This window comes from Synchiropus splendidus, chromosome 3 (genome assembly GCF_027744825.2).
Source record: "Synchiropus splendidus isolate RoL2022-P1 chromosome 3, RoL_Sspl_1.0, whole genome shotgun sequence".
NCBI classification, from domain to species: Eukaryota; Metazoa; Chordata; class Actinopteri; order Syngnathiformes; family Callionymidae; genus Synchiropus; species Synchiropus splendidus.
This window is the reverse complement of record NC_071336.1, coordinates 13,149,523-13,164,953: the sequence shown is the minus strand read 5'-3', so window position 1 is coordinate 13,164,953 and position 15,431 is coordinate 13,149,523. Positions and strand designations below refer to the sequence as shown.

General features: G+C 45.3%; 1 protein-coding gene across 2 annotated transcripts; it reads right to left on the bottom strand.

Moving 5' to 3' along the window:
- Positions 1-1,836: 1,836 nt before the first annotated feature.
- Positions 1,837-10,002, bottom strand: gpr185b (G protein-coupled receptor 185 b). 2 transcript variants are annotated; one of them, XM_053861060.1, is made up of 2 exons: positions 9,753-10,002; positions 1,837-8,836 (listed from the first exon to the last, which is right to left on the bottom strand). In XM_053861060.1, the coding sequence occupies exon 2, from the start codon at positions 8,829-8,831 to the stop codon at positions 7,761-7,763; it is 1,071 nt and encodes a 356-aa protein (XP_053717035.1). In that variant the 5' UTR covers positions 8,832-8,836; positions 9,753-10,002; the 3' UTR covers positions 1,837-7,760. The 2 variants fall into 2 exon arrangements, with proteins under 2 accessions (XP_053717035.1, XP_053717033.1); XM_053861058.1 differs by having other exon boundaries at positions 1,837-8,833.
- Positions 10,003-15,431: the final 5,429 nt, after the last annotated feature.

The following is a 15,431-nucleotide window of genomic DNA, read 5'->3' as shown; positions in this document are numbered from 1 at the left end:
GTGACTCAGGAAACACGCAGAGGGAACGCATCCTCTCCCTGCGTGCGTTATTGGAGTGAGCACCAGGGTGAGCAAGGCGGCATCGAGCAGATGGGGAGAACGATGAGCTCGATCAAGTGGCCAGCGGGGAGCGATACAGATGAAGCAGGCCGAAATGAAGCTGGCTTGTTTTGCTCATGACGTCAATGCATCGCCTATCTGCTCCACCCACCTCTGTCCACACGGTGGCGCTCTTCGCTCAGGTGGTTGATGATGAGGCGAGTCTTGCTTGAATTCATGTCACTGGAAATGATTCTTCAGCCATCGAAAGTACTTTCCTTAAGATGTATGAAAACCGGCCTGATTTACACCCACTATCCAGTGTTTTTTCTCTTTTATGGTACATTTTGATCATCGAATAGTGAGGCTTAATAGGGTATCAGCATCAACATTTTTTTTTTACTTTTTATGCCAAAGAGAGTCAAAAGTCAACATGAAATGATACTGAATATTTCTGTGAAAAATGTCTTGGAGTCACACATTAAAATAACTGATAAGAGGCTCTAATTGCCACAGAGTTCAGCAAAGTTTCTAAAAAAAAATAAATAAAACAAAATAAAAAACTGCACAGCAGATGGTTTAAACTCATTTTTTCGTCAGGATAAACGCAAATGCCTGCACCTCTACCTGTGTTTTATCGTTCATGTCTTTTGCAACGACCCAGATTTTCCGTCTTCCGTTCCATCCGGAACAAGAAAAGAAAAACCTGCCTGCAGGTTTCAAATACACGTACATGCAGGCACAGTACATTGATCAGAAACTCAATCTGTGACAAGGAACATCCTGGTCCAAGTGGTGACTAAAACGTCTCCCACCGCTGGAACACCAACATCATGTAACGTCCAGGCAATCGAGGTCACATGATTTTCATTGTGTTGCTGGGGTCTGCAAGGAGGCGCTTTAGCCCGACAACATTTGGTAGTGCCAGCAATCCATGGCACTCATTTTCTGAGTTTGTCATCTATAACAGTGGTGCCCAACGCGTGGGCCAGGGACCTGTACCGGTCCATGGATCATTTGGTACCGGGCCGCACAAGAAATAATAATTTATTTCCATTTTGTGTATGACCTGAGTCTGAAGGATCTTTTATTTTGAAAAACCTTTCATTCCGAAAAATTATCTCGGTTAAGCCTTGGTCACTTGAGAGCCAAACTTTCACCCACAAGCTTGCAAAATGTATAAGAAACAGTTGTTTCATTGCGAAGGGTAAAAGGGTCAGTGAAGAGTTTTTAACAAACAATACCAGGAGTGGTACTTGAAACATGGATTTATTACGGCCGTCTACCATCACACCCAGATGGGACCGTCTCGTTGCAGAGAAACAAGCTCAGGGCTCCCATCGATTTAACAATATGGTGAGTTAAAATCTTTATATTCGGTATTGTGGTGTATCTATATGACATTTCTGAAGGCCTGTTTAATCGTTACCATAGCGACCGGAGTCCACGAGTGTTAGGGCACTGATCGAGAGGAGGAGAGTTTGTGAGATTTGTGGGCACACAAACATGCAGAGGCCTTATATGACGGGTCAAAGGGGTCAAATTTATACCCCCCGGGCCACAGTGATAAAAAGGTTGGGGGCCACTGATCTATATTATTTGGGGTGATGAACACTAGACACCAGAGATTGTGTCTTTCATTATGATGCTGGTGGTCTAGAGCTAGAGAAACAGGGAGAACTGGTCTGTAGTGATGGGCTGAGGAGGCTTCATGAACCAGTGTCCTCATTGTCAGAGCTCAGTAGGAGGCGCTCTCGATTTAAAAAAAAAGATGAGAGGTTTGGTTGAAATGGTTGTTCAAATCCAAAGACTTTAGTGTCAATAATGCCATCTAGTGGGCTCTGAGAATGACTTCATGAAGCCTTGTGAGCCCATCACTACAGAGTAGTGCCCTTCAACTCTCTGTCAGGACCATTGAGCAAGATCTGGAAAGCGCAAATGTTCAGGTTCTATCCCCAGTCAGGCACGATATAAGTGACTCCAGACGACTAGCTTGAGCGATGATGTTCATTGGACGGTATAAAAGTGACTTGCTGTAGGGTTGGTTTTTTTTACTGCATTTCTATTGACTCACTCACTTAATGTCAATGCATTTTACGAGTTTTACTCCAGCCACCTCTTGTCCTCTTGGATTCTCCCTCTCACTGCGACTGATGTCCATTGCCCTTGTGTTACGCAAGAAGAGCAATTTAATAATTCATTGTTTTATATCAACTCCTAGGCTTTCCTTAACACTTCGGTGACCTGTGATATTGACTCACACACACACACACACACAATCCTCCCACACAGATCACACAATGTCAGGAAAACACCCACAACCACGTTCAACCAAACACTCACAGAAACATAACAACTTTTCATATTTTTTTTTTGTTCTTTGTTGTTTATTTGGCAAATTTGTCCCATTTTTTTCTTTTATGTTTTTAAATCTGCTCACATATTTACAATAGTAAAAATAAATCTTTCTTTTCAAGGTTGTACATTCGACATTTACAAGTGCAATGTGTAACGTCCATCTCGATAAAGTGCATTTTAATCATTACCCAGCATCTCACAACATAAGAGAACACGAGCACAGAACAAAAATCATTGTTAAGGACACCGTATCAGGTCTCTGACATCACAGTTTCATGACCCATTCACAGCCTCATCTAGAGGTTGCTCAACCCGTGACACCTGCTACGCTCTGGACCCACATATTGATGAAGAAACAGAATTGCTGAAGGCCATACCTGGTCCAAATATTAGCTCTATGATGGTTTTAATTCGTGATTGACAATCTCTGGCAGCCTTGAGGAAGTCACCTTCTACAATCACTGGCATGGTTGGCTTGTCTTGCAGGTTCTCTGCAGCATCCGCCCATAACCCTGCACTTGTGCTCATAAATGAATGTTTAAAAAAATAGTTATGAATGATAGAGGTAGAAACTATAAAATGATTGACGTGTGCTTGTGCAAAAAAAAGGTCTGAACTGGTCTAATAGTAGATGGCAATATACTTTGAAATTGCTGGATATGCATGTTATTGCCATTCATATTTTTTCAAAAACGCACAACTGACCCACAATCATGGCATCTGAGTCTAGGACTTGATATGACTGTGGATGGCGTGTGCAGAACTTCTACCGAATGGCTGAGGACAAAAAAAAAAAGAGTCTGGTGCAAAGAGGCAAAGAGGACAAGAAAACCAAGGCATGTGTTGCAGTGCACACGAGAGAAAGATGTGGCGTGACACAAGGAGGGGGAGTTTTGAAAATGAAGCAGAGGGAGGAATGTCTTTGAAACGTCCTGCTCTCTTAGGCACGACTCAGACAAAATGACGTCACCGGTAACCTGACTCAGTGACGTACAACACAGCCCACACACCCACACGCTGCACAGCCCCCCCCCTCCCATCAAACACATAGTTCTTTTAGGAAAGCAGATTATGACGCTGCCTGGTGTTACAGTAAAGGATGTCACCGTCACCGACCATTTCTCTTCTGATAAACATGCAGGAACACAAATATAAGACACTAGAAAGTCAGAAAAGTATGGCACTTTTTAAAACCTTTGATCCCTTCTCCTCCACAAATCATCAGGAAGAACACAGAAGAGCAAAATACACACGCAAACACACAAACTCACACCAGCAATCACGTCCTACAACTCATGCCCTGATGAACATTACAAAAATATACATTTCTGTACAGCACTGCGTAAGAAAATAACTCACTTGTACAGATATTTTGTCTTTTTTTTTCAGATTACAGTGGCTGAGATCGTGTTTATAGAGTGAGTAATGGTTCATTACAATTGGCTATGATCTCTGGGACACACACACACACACACACAGCGCTCCACTCCTGCCCCAGGAACAGTTGACTGAGCTGTGGCATATTCACAGATGAGTGTTATTAATCGCTAAAACCTTGACTGCACATGGAAATGCCAGATGGGAAAGTGATGGAACATTTACACTCTGTGAACGCGGGAGACTTCACAGGTGACAGAGCACGAACAGATTGTGTTTTTAGTCATCTTTCTGCTTTCAGCTGAACTCGGACCAGAGAGAGAGTCTGTAATGGTTGAGGTGAAAATTCCCCAAAAGGCAAATCTCATCTCAAATGTATCACTTATTGAGTTGTGGAGTAAAACTCAGAAGCTTGTTTTTTAGGACAATTTGGATAATGTGCAGAATACAGCTGTCAGAATGGTAATTACACAAGTATTAAGCCTGTGACTCCACATGTGAAAATAAATGAACGGTTCCTAGCACGACGCCGTTTGTCTTCATAAAACCGCCGGCTGTGATAAAAGTGTCCCTGTTGCTGAATTGCTTTCCAACTGTTATACACGTTCATATAGCAGCAACTACTGGAAACTTTGTCAGTGTGTTGTTTATTACTCTCTTCCAGCCATGACCTTATGTCTTGACCACAAAACAGGAAACGAAACAGACTAAGAGCTCTGAACTGATGCATTCTGTAGTTGCTTTCACCTTCACTGCCTCCACTTTAATTGATCAATAGCAGACAGCATTAGCCTGGCACCTGACTAACGCTACGGGGTCAGAATGACTTGGATCGAACGACTGAGTGGAGGTGATTTCCTATGCAAATACATGTGTCGCCATGCTTCCTCAATGCCTGATATCTTCCGTCATGACTGGCAGGAGGCGTATGAGCAATAGCTGCAGAGATCGTGTTTTCACGTGAGACTCCTCTGCAGCCGTTTGTTCCTTGCACTAAATCTGGCATCTCCAAACACGTGCCACTTTGCAAATGTCACACATCATTGTGCACACAGGAGAACTGTGTGCCAGTCGCCTCTGCATTAGATTCCAGCGTGAAATGGATTCATTTAGCTCTCGGCGTTTGATTAGTTTTGCCTGACGCTGCTGGTGATTCATGACCCCACGCAGAGCAGCAGCACTTCACCGAGCATGCCAGAAATAGGGATGAACTCCATCCAGATTTGGATAATAAACTGGAAGCACTGTCCCTTGTAAGGGAAGCACGTCTTTGTTTACACCTGGCAGTTCATCAACAGGGCACAGGAAGAAGAAGAAGAAGAAGAAGAAGTGAGAGAGGGAAGTGGGAAACCAGATCAGACTTTCTCATGTGAATATCCCAACATATGGCTGGTAATATCAGTCATGCTCTGAGCACATCTGGAACTCTCTTGAAAATGTAAGTAGAGCACCCGCTTACTTTTAGATGTCCTACTTTAATGCAAGTTGACCTTTTATTCAGGGTGCTGGCTTCCTACGCCGACCCCCCCTCTTTCTTCTTCCCTTCTAACCACAGCAAACAGTTGGTTGTTATTGCCGAGAGATTTTCTTAGTAAGGCCATGAAAGTTCAAACTCACTAGGGGTTTGTTTGATTTTTCAGTTCCAACCTGCATTTTTGTGACCTCATTTTCCCAAAGCTAGAGCTGTTTACTGCATGATGAACAGCTCATCTGAATGGTCTGCACGCCAAAAAAAAGGAAAGGCTCTGACTGTTTGAAAGTCATCCTCGATGGCTTAATGTTATAACTATACCCCCGCAACTCTAGTGTCTGTGTTAACCAACCATAAAAGGCAATGTACGTGTCGGAAAATCATCGCGTGAGCCCAGACTACGCATAAGCGTCCTCAGCAATTGGACATGAAACTCTTGCCGTGGCATGGTTTAGTACAGGTGAAACGTATCAACCATCCCAAAGGAATGTAGCGTCTGTTCACTTCATCTTTCTCCAAGGGTTTTGGAGAGCAGCTAGTATTACTGAAGACGCTTTAAGTTTGAGTTGAGAACGTTGGTGAATTCTTCTTATCTGCATAAGAGCAATTCTCAGCACCACTGTCAAGGAACGCTGTTAACATTACACTGAATTTTAGTAACAAGACGTCCTTTCAGTGGGGAAATAACTTCATCTTGATTAGGTGTGAGGGACTTGACCTGAGGTTGTGCTAAAGCACGTCTCGGCTGACGTTTCTATTTCACGCCGCGTCACCTCACCCCGCTTGTTTCTCATTAACCCACCAGCCTTCAGGGCCTTTTTCTTTTTTAAAAGCTTTGTGTGTGATGGCAGGTCTGCGTGTGTGTTTGCAGTGGAACTCTAGCTACTGACAACACGAACATAGACTGTGTGGCGTCACGTATACACATTTGAGTATTCAATTCCTGAGTGCCCAGGATTATGTAAGTATGGGAAACAGTATCCTGTACATGAAAACAGAACCCAATCAGACACAGTTTTGGCAGAACTATTCGACTGCAGCTAAGAAAATGCTTGTCGGAAAAATATCCCGTCGATACAGATTGCACTCTGCTCAAGGTAATGGGTAATCAATTGTACAAAGAGGTTTGAATGTCTCTAAATATAGAAATCTGCTACTCTGCCGATGCAGATCCCATGCCCACTATTCTACACAATACTAGGGCAATGAAGAGTGGCTCTTCGTGGAGCCGCATTCTTCCGACATGTAGAACTTTCCTGAGAGGACACCAACATGTGCGCACAACTGATGGGACGTCTCAGTTTGCTGATGTGAATTAACAAACAGGAGAGTATCTTGGGATAATGTGTGATTTGACTCTCTTGTTGGCATGGAAAACGTGACAACACAGCAGTTATATTTCCAGCCACAAGGTCCCCATAAGGATTTTGAACTGAACAAAGGCTTTTCCAATCGTCAAATATAGGAAAATGGACTGAAAGCGGAAGCTCGAAAAATAGAAAAGCAGTAAATTAATGACTTTTCAGCCGACGCACTGTAATTGTATTTGCCACTGCTTAGGTGTTTGATCCAGTATGAATTCCCTGGCATCAATGACATTGCGGGGTCAATAACCATTACAAAGTTAGTGTTTTTCTTCAGTGATCAAAGCAAAGCGCATTCCCAAAGCAGCTTAACTGCAGCGCTGTCCTTGGTGCTGTATTCCACTGTGCTTCACAGTCACAGCACAGTGGCTGGAAATCAGGCTTTCTTAAAGCACGTTTCATTCAATCAAGGACAGACAATACCTTTGCCATTTCCCTGTAGGGGGGTTTCATGATATAAACGACACGAGTCTCATGTGCTTTCAATTGTGCGTCTAGCTTTGGGAAAATCAATAATTGTGCTTTTGGCAGAACTAAAAGTGATTATGACGGTTCAGTTTCATCCACTTCTAGACACCTATATGTCACATTCTTTTCAACCTCCATACAAACAGAACACGATCAAAGCACATAAACAATAAACGTGTTTCACTGGGACAGATTTAGCTCATTGAAAGGGTATTATTGTGTATATTTAGCTCATCTTTGTCTATTTTAGGATTCTTTCACGCTGCAATTGCATAACGGTGTAGTAGTATCAGGCTCTGTGCACGTTCAGGACAAATACCGCCACAGCAGTTCAACCTCCGTCACCGCTACTACTGCCACTTGTAGTGGAAAAAGTAGACACTCCCAGCAACTATCACCACGAGCTCGGAGGTTACCTTTGTCAGGGGATTTTGCAGTTGGTTTCAAACCATCAACGTCAGTGTGCTGATATTCTTTGAGCAATAGCCTGGACGTGATCTTCTTCAGGAACTTTTTGTCTGGCTCCACCACCAGTCACCGTTATCTTTGGCACCCCAACCCTGTTATGAGAAGGGAGATCGGAGCATCCTCCGAACCGTTCTGCTCGCTCTTCTTCCCCGTGTTGTCTTCTTCTCCAACAATACCGATTCAAAGTGAGACGTCGACAGAGCTAGTCTTAATTGCTACACGTCGCTGGAGGTCCTGGGTCTGAAGGAGAGGTTGGAGGGGACACATCCACAGCATGCCATCCAGAGTGACTTTTGGATGTCTGGGTTTCGAAACGCATAGATGATGGGGTTGATGACCGACCAGCAGGTGGCCGGGAGGACTGTGGCGTACGTGTAGATGACAGGGTAGCTGTAGTCGGCCACAATGGAGTACATGGCAAACGGGAGCCAGCACGCCCCAAAGGCACACAGGATGGCCGAGAGCGTGGAGACACCTTTGGTGGTGGAGATGGCCACAAACTGGTGCTGCACTGCGATTTGCTGGGCATGGCGAAAGGCGATTTTGCAGATTTGTAGATACAGCTGCATCATGAGAGCAAAGACTAGGAGGAAGGTGACAGCCAGCGCCACGGCATTGTTTTTGGTGACGGGACGACAGATGCTGCATGTAGACTCATCCTCTAGACAGTTCCAGCCCAGCGCTGGCAGCAAGCCCAGAGTGAAGCATGACACCCAGATGAAGACCACCATTACGTACGTGAAAGTCACCGTCCTCTCAGTGTGATAGGTCAGCGCGTTGTACAGCGACAAGTAGCGGTCCACCGTGATAGCCAGGATATTGAGGACGGACGCAGAAAACGATGAGATGAGCAGGCCGACAGACAGCAGTGTCACAAACTCCACAGAGCTGTCGATCAGGTAGGTGAAGACAAAGTTCAAAATGAGGCCCAGGCCAGCCATCAGATCTGCGACGGCGAGGGATCCGATCAAGATAAACATCGGTGCACGAAGAGTTGGCGTGTAGAACAGCACGGCGATCACTAGAGCGTTCTCGCAAGAGATGAGCGTTCCCGTCACACACAGCGCAATGTCCCAGGGGCTGACCTCTTGCACCGCCAGAGCAGTGGTTGCAGGCTTCAGATCAGGGGTCAGAGTTCGTACGACTGGTTCTGAAGAGGAGTTGGACAGTTCCTCGGAGAGGTTCCATGAAGTGGGGGAGTCCACAGGGTCTAGGGGGGAGGAAAAGTTGAAGCTGCTCCCAGCGCCGCCACCCATGGCTGCTGCTGCGGCGAAGGTGAGAATCATTGCTACTGGAAGAAAAGAGGAAGGAAGGAGGAAGAAATAAGCAAAGCAGTTAAAAGGTTAAAGCAAAAAGAGATTCAAATGAGGTGTTGAGGTGAAACAAAGTGTCCTAATTTCAGGGGGAAAAAAGCACTGAAGTAGATAGCAAGAACCCATTAAGTGACAGGCAGCAGAGGATAGAGGCAGAAACTGGAAATGAAATCCTGCCAATAAGGAAATAGGAGCCCTTCCAGTCTGTTAGAGGAACCCCTCTCTCTTATTCACTCATTCATCCTCCCCAGTCAGTCATTGATGGAAACAGTCGCGCACTTGACACACGTTTTACATCACCAATGGCGCAACACAGTAAGCTGCGTGGACGCGCACTCACGATTCGGACCACACTCCACAAACACCAACAGCAACGCTTCCATTTTGGCTCGTGGGCGACGTGACTTCAGGCACACACGCGATGACACACTTCACCCATAACACCAGAGAGTTTGTTCCCCTTTTGCCACAGTAAAGAAGCAGTCACTTGCGCACCCGTTCTATTTATAGCGCGTCTCTAAAAATGGTGTGTGACCTCCTCGGGCACGGTCGATGCCGTCCTGCTCACCGGCCGCGTGGCGTGCGTGGCCGCGTGCCCGGCTATGCATCGACAGGAGCCACGTACACAGATGAGAGAGAATCATCCAGCGGAGGGCTAATTTTAGCTCAGCCAGCCAAAATGGAAGCGAGCGCGCCAAAACGATGTGGAGCTCCATTCACAAAAAAGCCATCCTCGCGCACGCCCCCTCCCCTCACAGCCCTCCCACCCGCTCCTCTCCAGCCCTTTCATGTGAGGGAGAAGGTCACCACCAAACCGTGCGCAGACGGGTTCCAGTCCCCGACCACTGACCGGTAAATGACGCTCGCCAACGGTGAGATAAGACGGAGAAGTACCTGGCTGAGTCGCATTCAGCTGCAGCGGCGCAGTCCGTGACAGAGGCGAAGGAGGAGGGGGTGGAAGAGGGACCACGCCACGGAGAGGCTGGCGCGTCTCCCGCTGCTTCTCCTCTCGTGCTGCAGGCTCCTCGCTCTCGTCCTCCCGTCCGCGGTTTCAGGTGTCGCTCCGGCCGCTGTTCTCCGGACGTTCCTCGGTTGGCATGGTTATTAGCCTTCTGTCGGCTGCTGCGGGCTCGCGCTGCATCCTCGGCCCCTCATTGGACTCCCGTGTCATTCTCGCGCTCTGACGTCACAAGTCTCCGCTCCTCCAGTCCCCGTCATCATGGCTGGTGTGAATCACTGGAACATTCACCTGCAGCGGAGGATGCGATCGCTTCAGTGGGCGTCTACGTTATTGTTGTTGTCCGCACGGACTGATATTAACATATATATACTCGCACACAAAGCACAAAACGTAGTTCCCTCTGCTGCATATGCACATTTGCCTTATTAACGGCGCTAAACTAAATATGTAAAAACTTTTCAGGGAAAAATCACGAGGAGATTCTGTGCCACAGAACTATCCTTCTTTCTTCAGTCACCAAGTTGTTGCTGTAGTGCTCTTTCTTCATTTCAGTGAAGTCATAGATACCAGATTCATGACCTACAGATTTTTGGATAGGAACAAAGGGAAACTACCGATGTGAAAAACAATAGGGCCCGTAACACTAAGTGACTCAATCCTACATTTTTCTGCTCAGTTTAATATGCTCATGCCACAAACTGTCTTTAAGGTATCCTGTTATCATTCTCATGCCACTCACAAGTGTTTGGGAGTAAATTGCAGTGAGGCTTCGCACTCTCTCTTACAAAAAAGAAAATTGAAGTCAGCGTCAACTTGGCAATGGACTCCAGCTTCGAGACAATCGGCATGGCTTGATCTTGAGGAGAGAAAATTGCCACTGGTAAGTTGTCAGACTTCTGCTCAATTGCTGATTGATCGGTGATCAACACAATTTAAAGTGAGTTCAGTCTGTTCTAAGACTAACTTGAGTCACACATTCTCCAACTGCTGTCACTGGCACATCATCCCATTCACTGGCGCACTGAAATGTGCCAGAATGAATGAGTAGTACAGAATGATTCATAAGCCTCTCCAAGGTTAAAAGGTGTTAAATCAATGTGGCTGTGTCAGTCGTGTGTTGGCTTGAGATTGTGAACTTTTGTCTCCATGAGCAGTCAGCTAGGACGCAGACGTGCTTGATCCTCCCCTGACCAATCACAACAGAAGATGCGGTCGGGGTTAGAGATCAAAACCGTATGTTCAGAAGATTTGCTCTATGCATCATCAGAAATGTATTTTATTGGGTGAATGGGGATCGATGACAGACACGATGTCGACAGTTGTTAGTGCATATTTAATGTGAAATGAAACATCAAACTATAAAACAGTGTTGTTGGGTTTTCTTTACATAACAGAAATGTATCCTACTTTTTGTTAGATTGTGTGTTTCAAAATGATACAACGATTTAAAAAGATGTTTCTTTAAGCCTCTTGAGACCCATGCGTATGTTGGGGAGTACAGTGGTACCTCGGTTCTCGACCACAATCCGTTCCAGACGGCCGTTTGAGAAGCGATTTGTTCGAAATCTGAATCGATTTTTCCCATTACAATGAATGGAAAAAGAAATAATGCGTTCCAAGCCTTAAAATAGGCTTTTGTAGGAGTGAATGTTGAGTGTCTGCGCTGTTCGTCTATGTGTGTGGCCGCTGCATGTGGGAGGGGTTGCTGAGTGAGTGACGTCTCTCCAGAAGTGAAGAGGTGCCCGGTGCGTGTCCAGCTCTGAATGTGCGCTTCTGTGCAGTTTGGCTGTGACAAAGTCATAAATCTAGTAACGCTCTGTCCCAGAACTCGCCTCATCCCTGTCCCAGCTCCAGCCAACAACAGGACATCAAACCCTGGAGTGCGCGCTCCAACCTCAGAGGTGTCGAGGTGTCACTCTACCACGGTCCAGTGCAGAGACAGGAAAGGTTTTATACCTCAGTATGAAGAAAAAACAGTCAGTAAATGTAGCTAACGGGACACGTCTGCATACAGAGGCTGCGTTATACACAATATCAAGGCGCGTCATGGGTCAGCTGATCGGTCCGCGCACTCTATGTTTTTTCTGGCTTTTTTCGGGGGCGTTCAAGTTCCGGATTTTCGTTTGAAATCCGAAGCAAAAACATCTCGAAATTTTTGTTCGAACTCTGATTTGTTGGAATTCCGGGACATTCGAAAACCGAGGATCCACTGTATTTTTTTTCTTTTCTCAGTGCTGGTGTCATGTACTGGTTCCAGTTTGGTTTCCTTTGCAGGGTCTCTTCCCTGCCCCTCCATTTTATATCTTCTGCCTTCACAGGTAATAGCTAGCACTTGGAAGCAACAGCCAGTCAACCTAGCTGTGGCACCACTTGAGCTCCACTGTGTCAAATCGACCCCTTTCAGCATTGGTAAATTGGCCTCTCTGTTACATTGTGATTATTTCTGGTGCGTGAGCATTCTTTGTATTTTTTGGGCACCAGTATTGACTGCTATTTGTCCTTCAATCTTTCTCCATTGTTCTCTCTCTCAGCAATGCATGTGTCCTGACCTCCTCAAGCTTGTTTATTTAATCCCTGATTTTCTGTGTTTTCTGTTTCAGATTTCCTCCCTCATCTCTGTTCATGATATTTCCTCCCGGTTCGGTGACGCCCGTGGTTCCCCTTCTTTTGTGTATGACTGTACCTGGTTTATCCTTACATGTGGGGACCAATTCTTGACCTCATTGTGTCTTTGAGGAGACCATTTGGCTGGACCCCACAATTCCTAGCCTCAATGAAGACTTCAGAATAGTCATTATAATTAGGTGCAAGTTTGGTCCTAGTTAAGGTTAGCCATTTGTTTTGGATGTTTAAGGTTAGGGTGAGGTGCCTGTGCCCTTTTAGGGTGAGGTGCCTGTGCACCATCATTAATATTTTCATGTTTTGTTCGGTTTTTTTTTTTAGAACTGTTGCAACTGTTGAAGAATGAAGTAGATGGGTCTCATGAGGATATGGGTAAGAGTCCACACTGGGAGGAGAAGACAGCTTCAGGGAGAATCAGTATGGTTTCATGCTGAGAGGGAGCACCATATAGGGAATGTCCTCGCTGAGGATATTGAGAGACCTGTCATGAAGCATGGTTTGCAGACACTAGATCTGACCGTGAGGTACAAGATTAAGAACCAGTATATCAGAGGTGCAGTTCATGCATAAACAAAGTTTGGGAGACGACACTCAGGAAGTTTAGACTGGTGAGGAGGAGTGGCAGGGAACAAGTTGGATAAAGAACCATAGAAATGTAGATACATGTTTCAGGCAAAAGAACATGAGGAAGACATGTATTGAGTTTCATAGATGTGACAATGGAGGACATGAAGAAAGAGTATGAGTATCGGGGATGATGAAGAATGGGAAACGTGGAGGAGGCTGACCTGCTGTGGCAAACACTTACGGAGAGTGGAGTTTGCAAGAATAATCAGATCTATCACTCTCATTATTGATGATGCGTGATGATGCACCGCTCTGTCTCTCACTCTGGTTACGCAACCTGGCAGGCGGCAGATGTGGAGCCACCACTGCACCACTTAGTGCCACGTGTGCGAGCACCGGCCATCGCTCTTCTTGTGCAGAAGCATGTACAGATTCACGAAGACACCTGCTCTGCTCACATAACTGCTGCCCTCCATTTGTGACCCACATATGACGGCTAAATAAGCTCAGTGTATTGGTTTACTCTCTCCATGTGTAAACTCAAAGTGCATTTAGAACATACTAAATAGTGGGCGCTCGAATATAACTGATTCCTTCATCAATCATCGCTACACACTTGCTTTTCTAGCTGCCGTGGCAGAACACGTCGCACCCCGCAGCTAGAGCCCAGACGATGCATACACAAATGATGGCCATGCAGAAATGACTCTAGTGGATAGTGTGCTGTATAGATGATTTAAACATTTCAGAGTCTAACTGAACATGTCAAGGCTTATTACGGGGATAATTTATTGTTTAGTAAATAACTAAAGATTAAAAAAAGAGTAAATTATTGTTAAGCGTATTATGAATGTTGTTTGTTTGCAGTGATGTTTATTGTATGTTATAATATATACATCCATGTAAAAACCAACATAAGCCTGTGGCGTGCCATGTAGGATACACCAGAGACACATTAGCTTCACAAGTAGAACGCCAAGATGCATTGCTTCTTGTACTTTAATGAACATTACAATCAACTTCCATAAGTGTAAAAATATGTTAATATAATATCTCTAAGGTCCACTGGTTAAACATGACATTCATTGTTGAAGATTTGACCCTCACAACCTTGATCTCAACCTTGACATTTTCTTTTGCCACATTCAACTCCAGCCAAAAGATTCATCACATTTGATTTATTTATATATTTATGTTATTGCTGTCACTCAGCACTTCAAAACAAATGAATAAATTTATTGATTTTCCTCATTTTTAAAAAGCAAGTCGATACATATCCCCCCCACCAGGTTTGCATGTGACCCCATGTTGGATTACTTTATTTTCCTGCACTCCTCTGACAAATAACAATTCATAGTAAAGGGTGTATTTAACAACACACGTTTTCTTCTTTCAGAGTTTCTAAGATTAGAGATGGACTCAAAGGAAAATGTTACATTCCGACTTGCTAAATCATGCATGTGAGGGGAGCAATGAGTTGTCTGAGTGATTCCTTAAATCTCAGGATCAGCAGCAGCACAAAGCTGGCTCGCTTCCACCTCTGACATGAGACACAAGTGAAAGTTGTTGGTGTCTGTCTCCAGATCAGTGTCTTTATCACACCATTCACAGCAGGAAACTCCGGAGCAGACTGGCACACGCTACTGTCTATCTTTGTCTCTCTTTTCATCTCCCCTCAAATGCTTTGAGCCCTCCAGTCATTCCTGAGCCCATGAGCTACGCTATAGATGGACCTCTCCTTTCCTTTGAACCCAAACGTGTGCGCGCACACACGCGACCCACCTCTTTGCAGGAAAGAGGTTTTCCTTATGTATGAATCATCCCACTCTAGAGGAATACAAATGGAATGTGTGTGTGTGTGTGTGTGTGTTTTCATTGACGACTTCATTCATCTTCCGGCAAGGCACTATGGGAAATGGATGGTTGTTACATCATCTTGCTACTTTAGTATGCTTTGGAGCAGACGGTGGTGTCTTGTTGCCCTCGCTCCCACCTTCATCTCCGCCATCTGAAGTTCACATGCAGGCTGGTCTTTTTTCTGATGATGGAAGGTGCTGGTGTCAGATTAGATGACATCACCGATGCATTTCCAGTACAGCGCTCTGTCCCCTCCTGTTGTCCTGCTCATATCTCCTCCAGCTCCAAAGTCAGGAAAGGACAGATGTTTAACGGTTGCGCAACAAAATCCAGGGCAGCGAGGTGCTCCAATGAGCTAATGATCTAGCTCTGCCTTACTTTTCTTACAGTGAGCAACACTGCATTATTGAGGATCTATAGTAGATAGGTTCATAGCTGGCCCCTGGAGTGGATGACTAATACTACACCCTCACGCCAGCCTCTCTCACTCTCACACCCACGTGCACTCCCACACTCAGGGTCAACCACTGCTTTCTCACTAGTGAGTGTGGAAAACCCATTGTGTG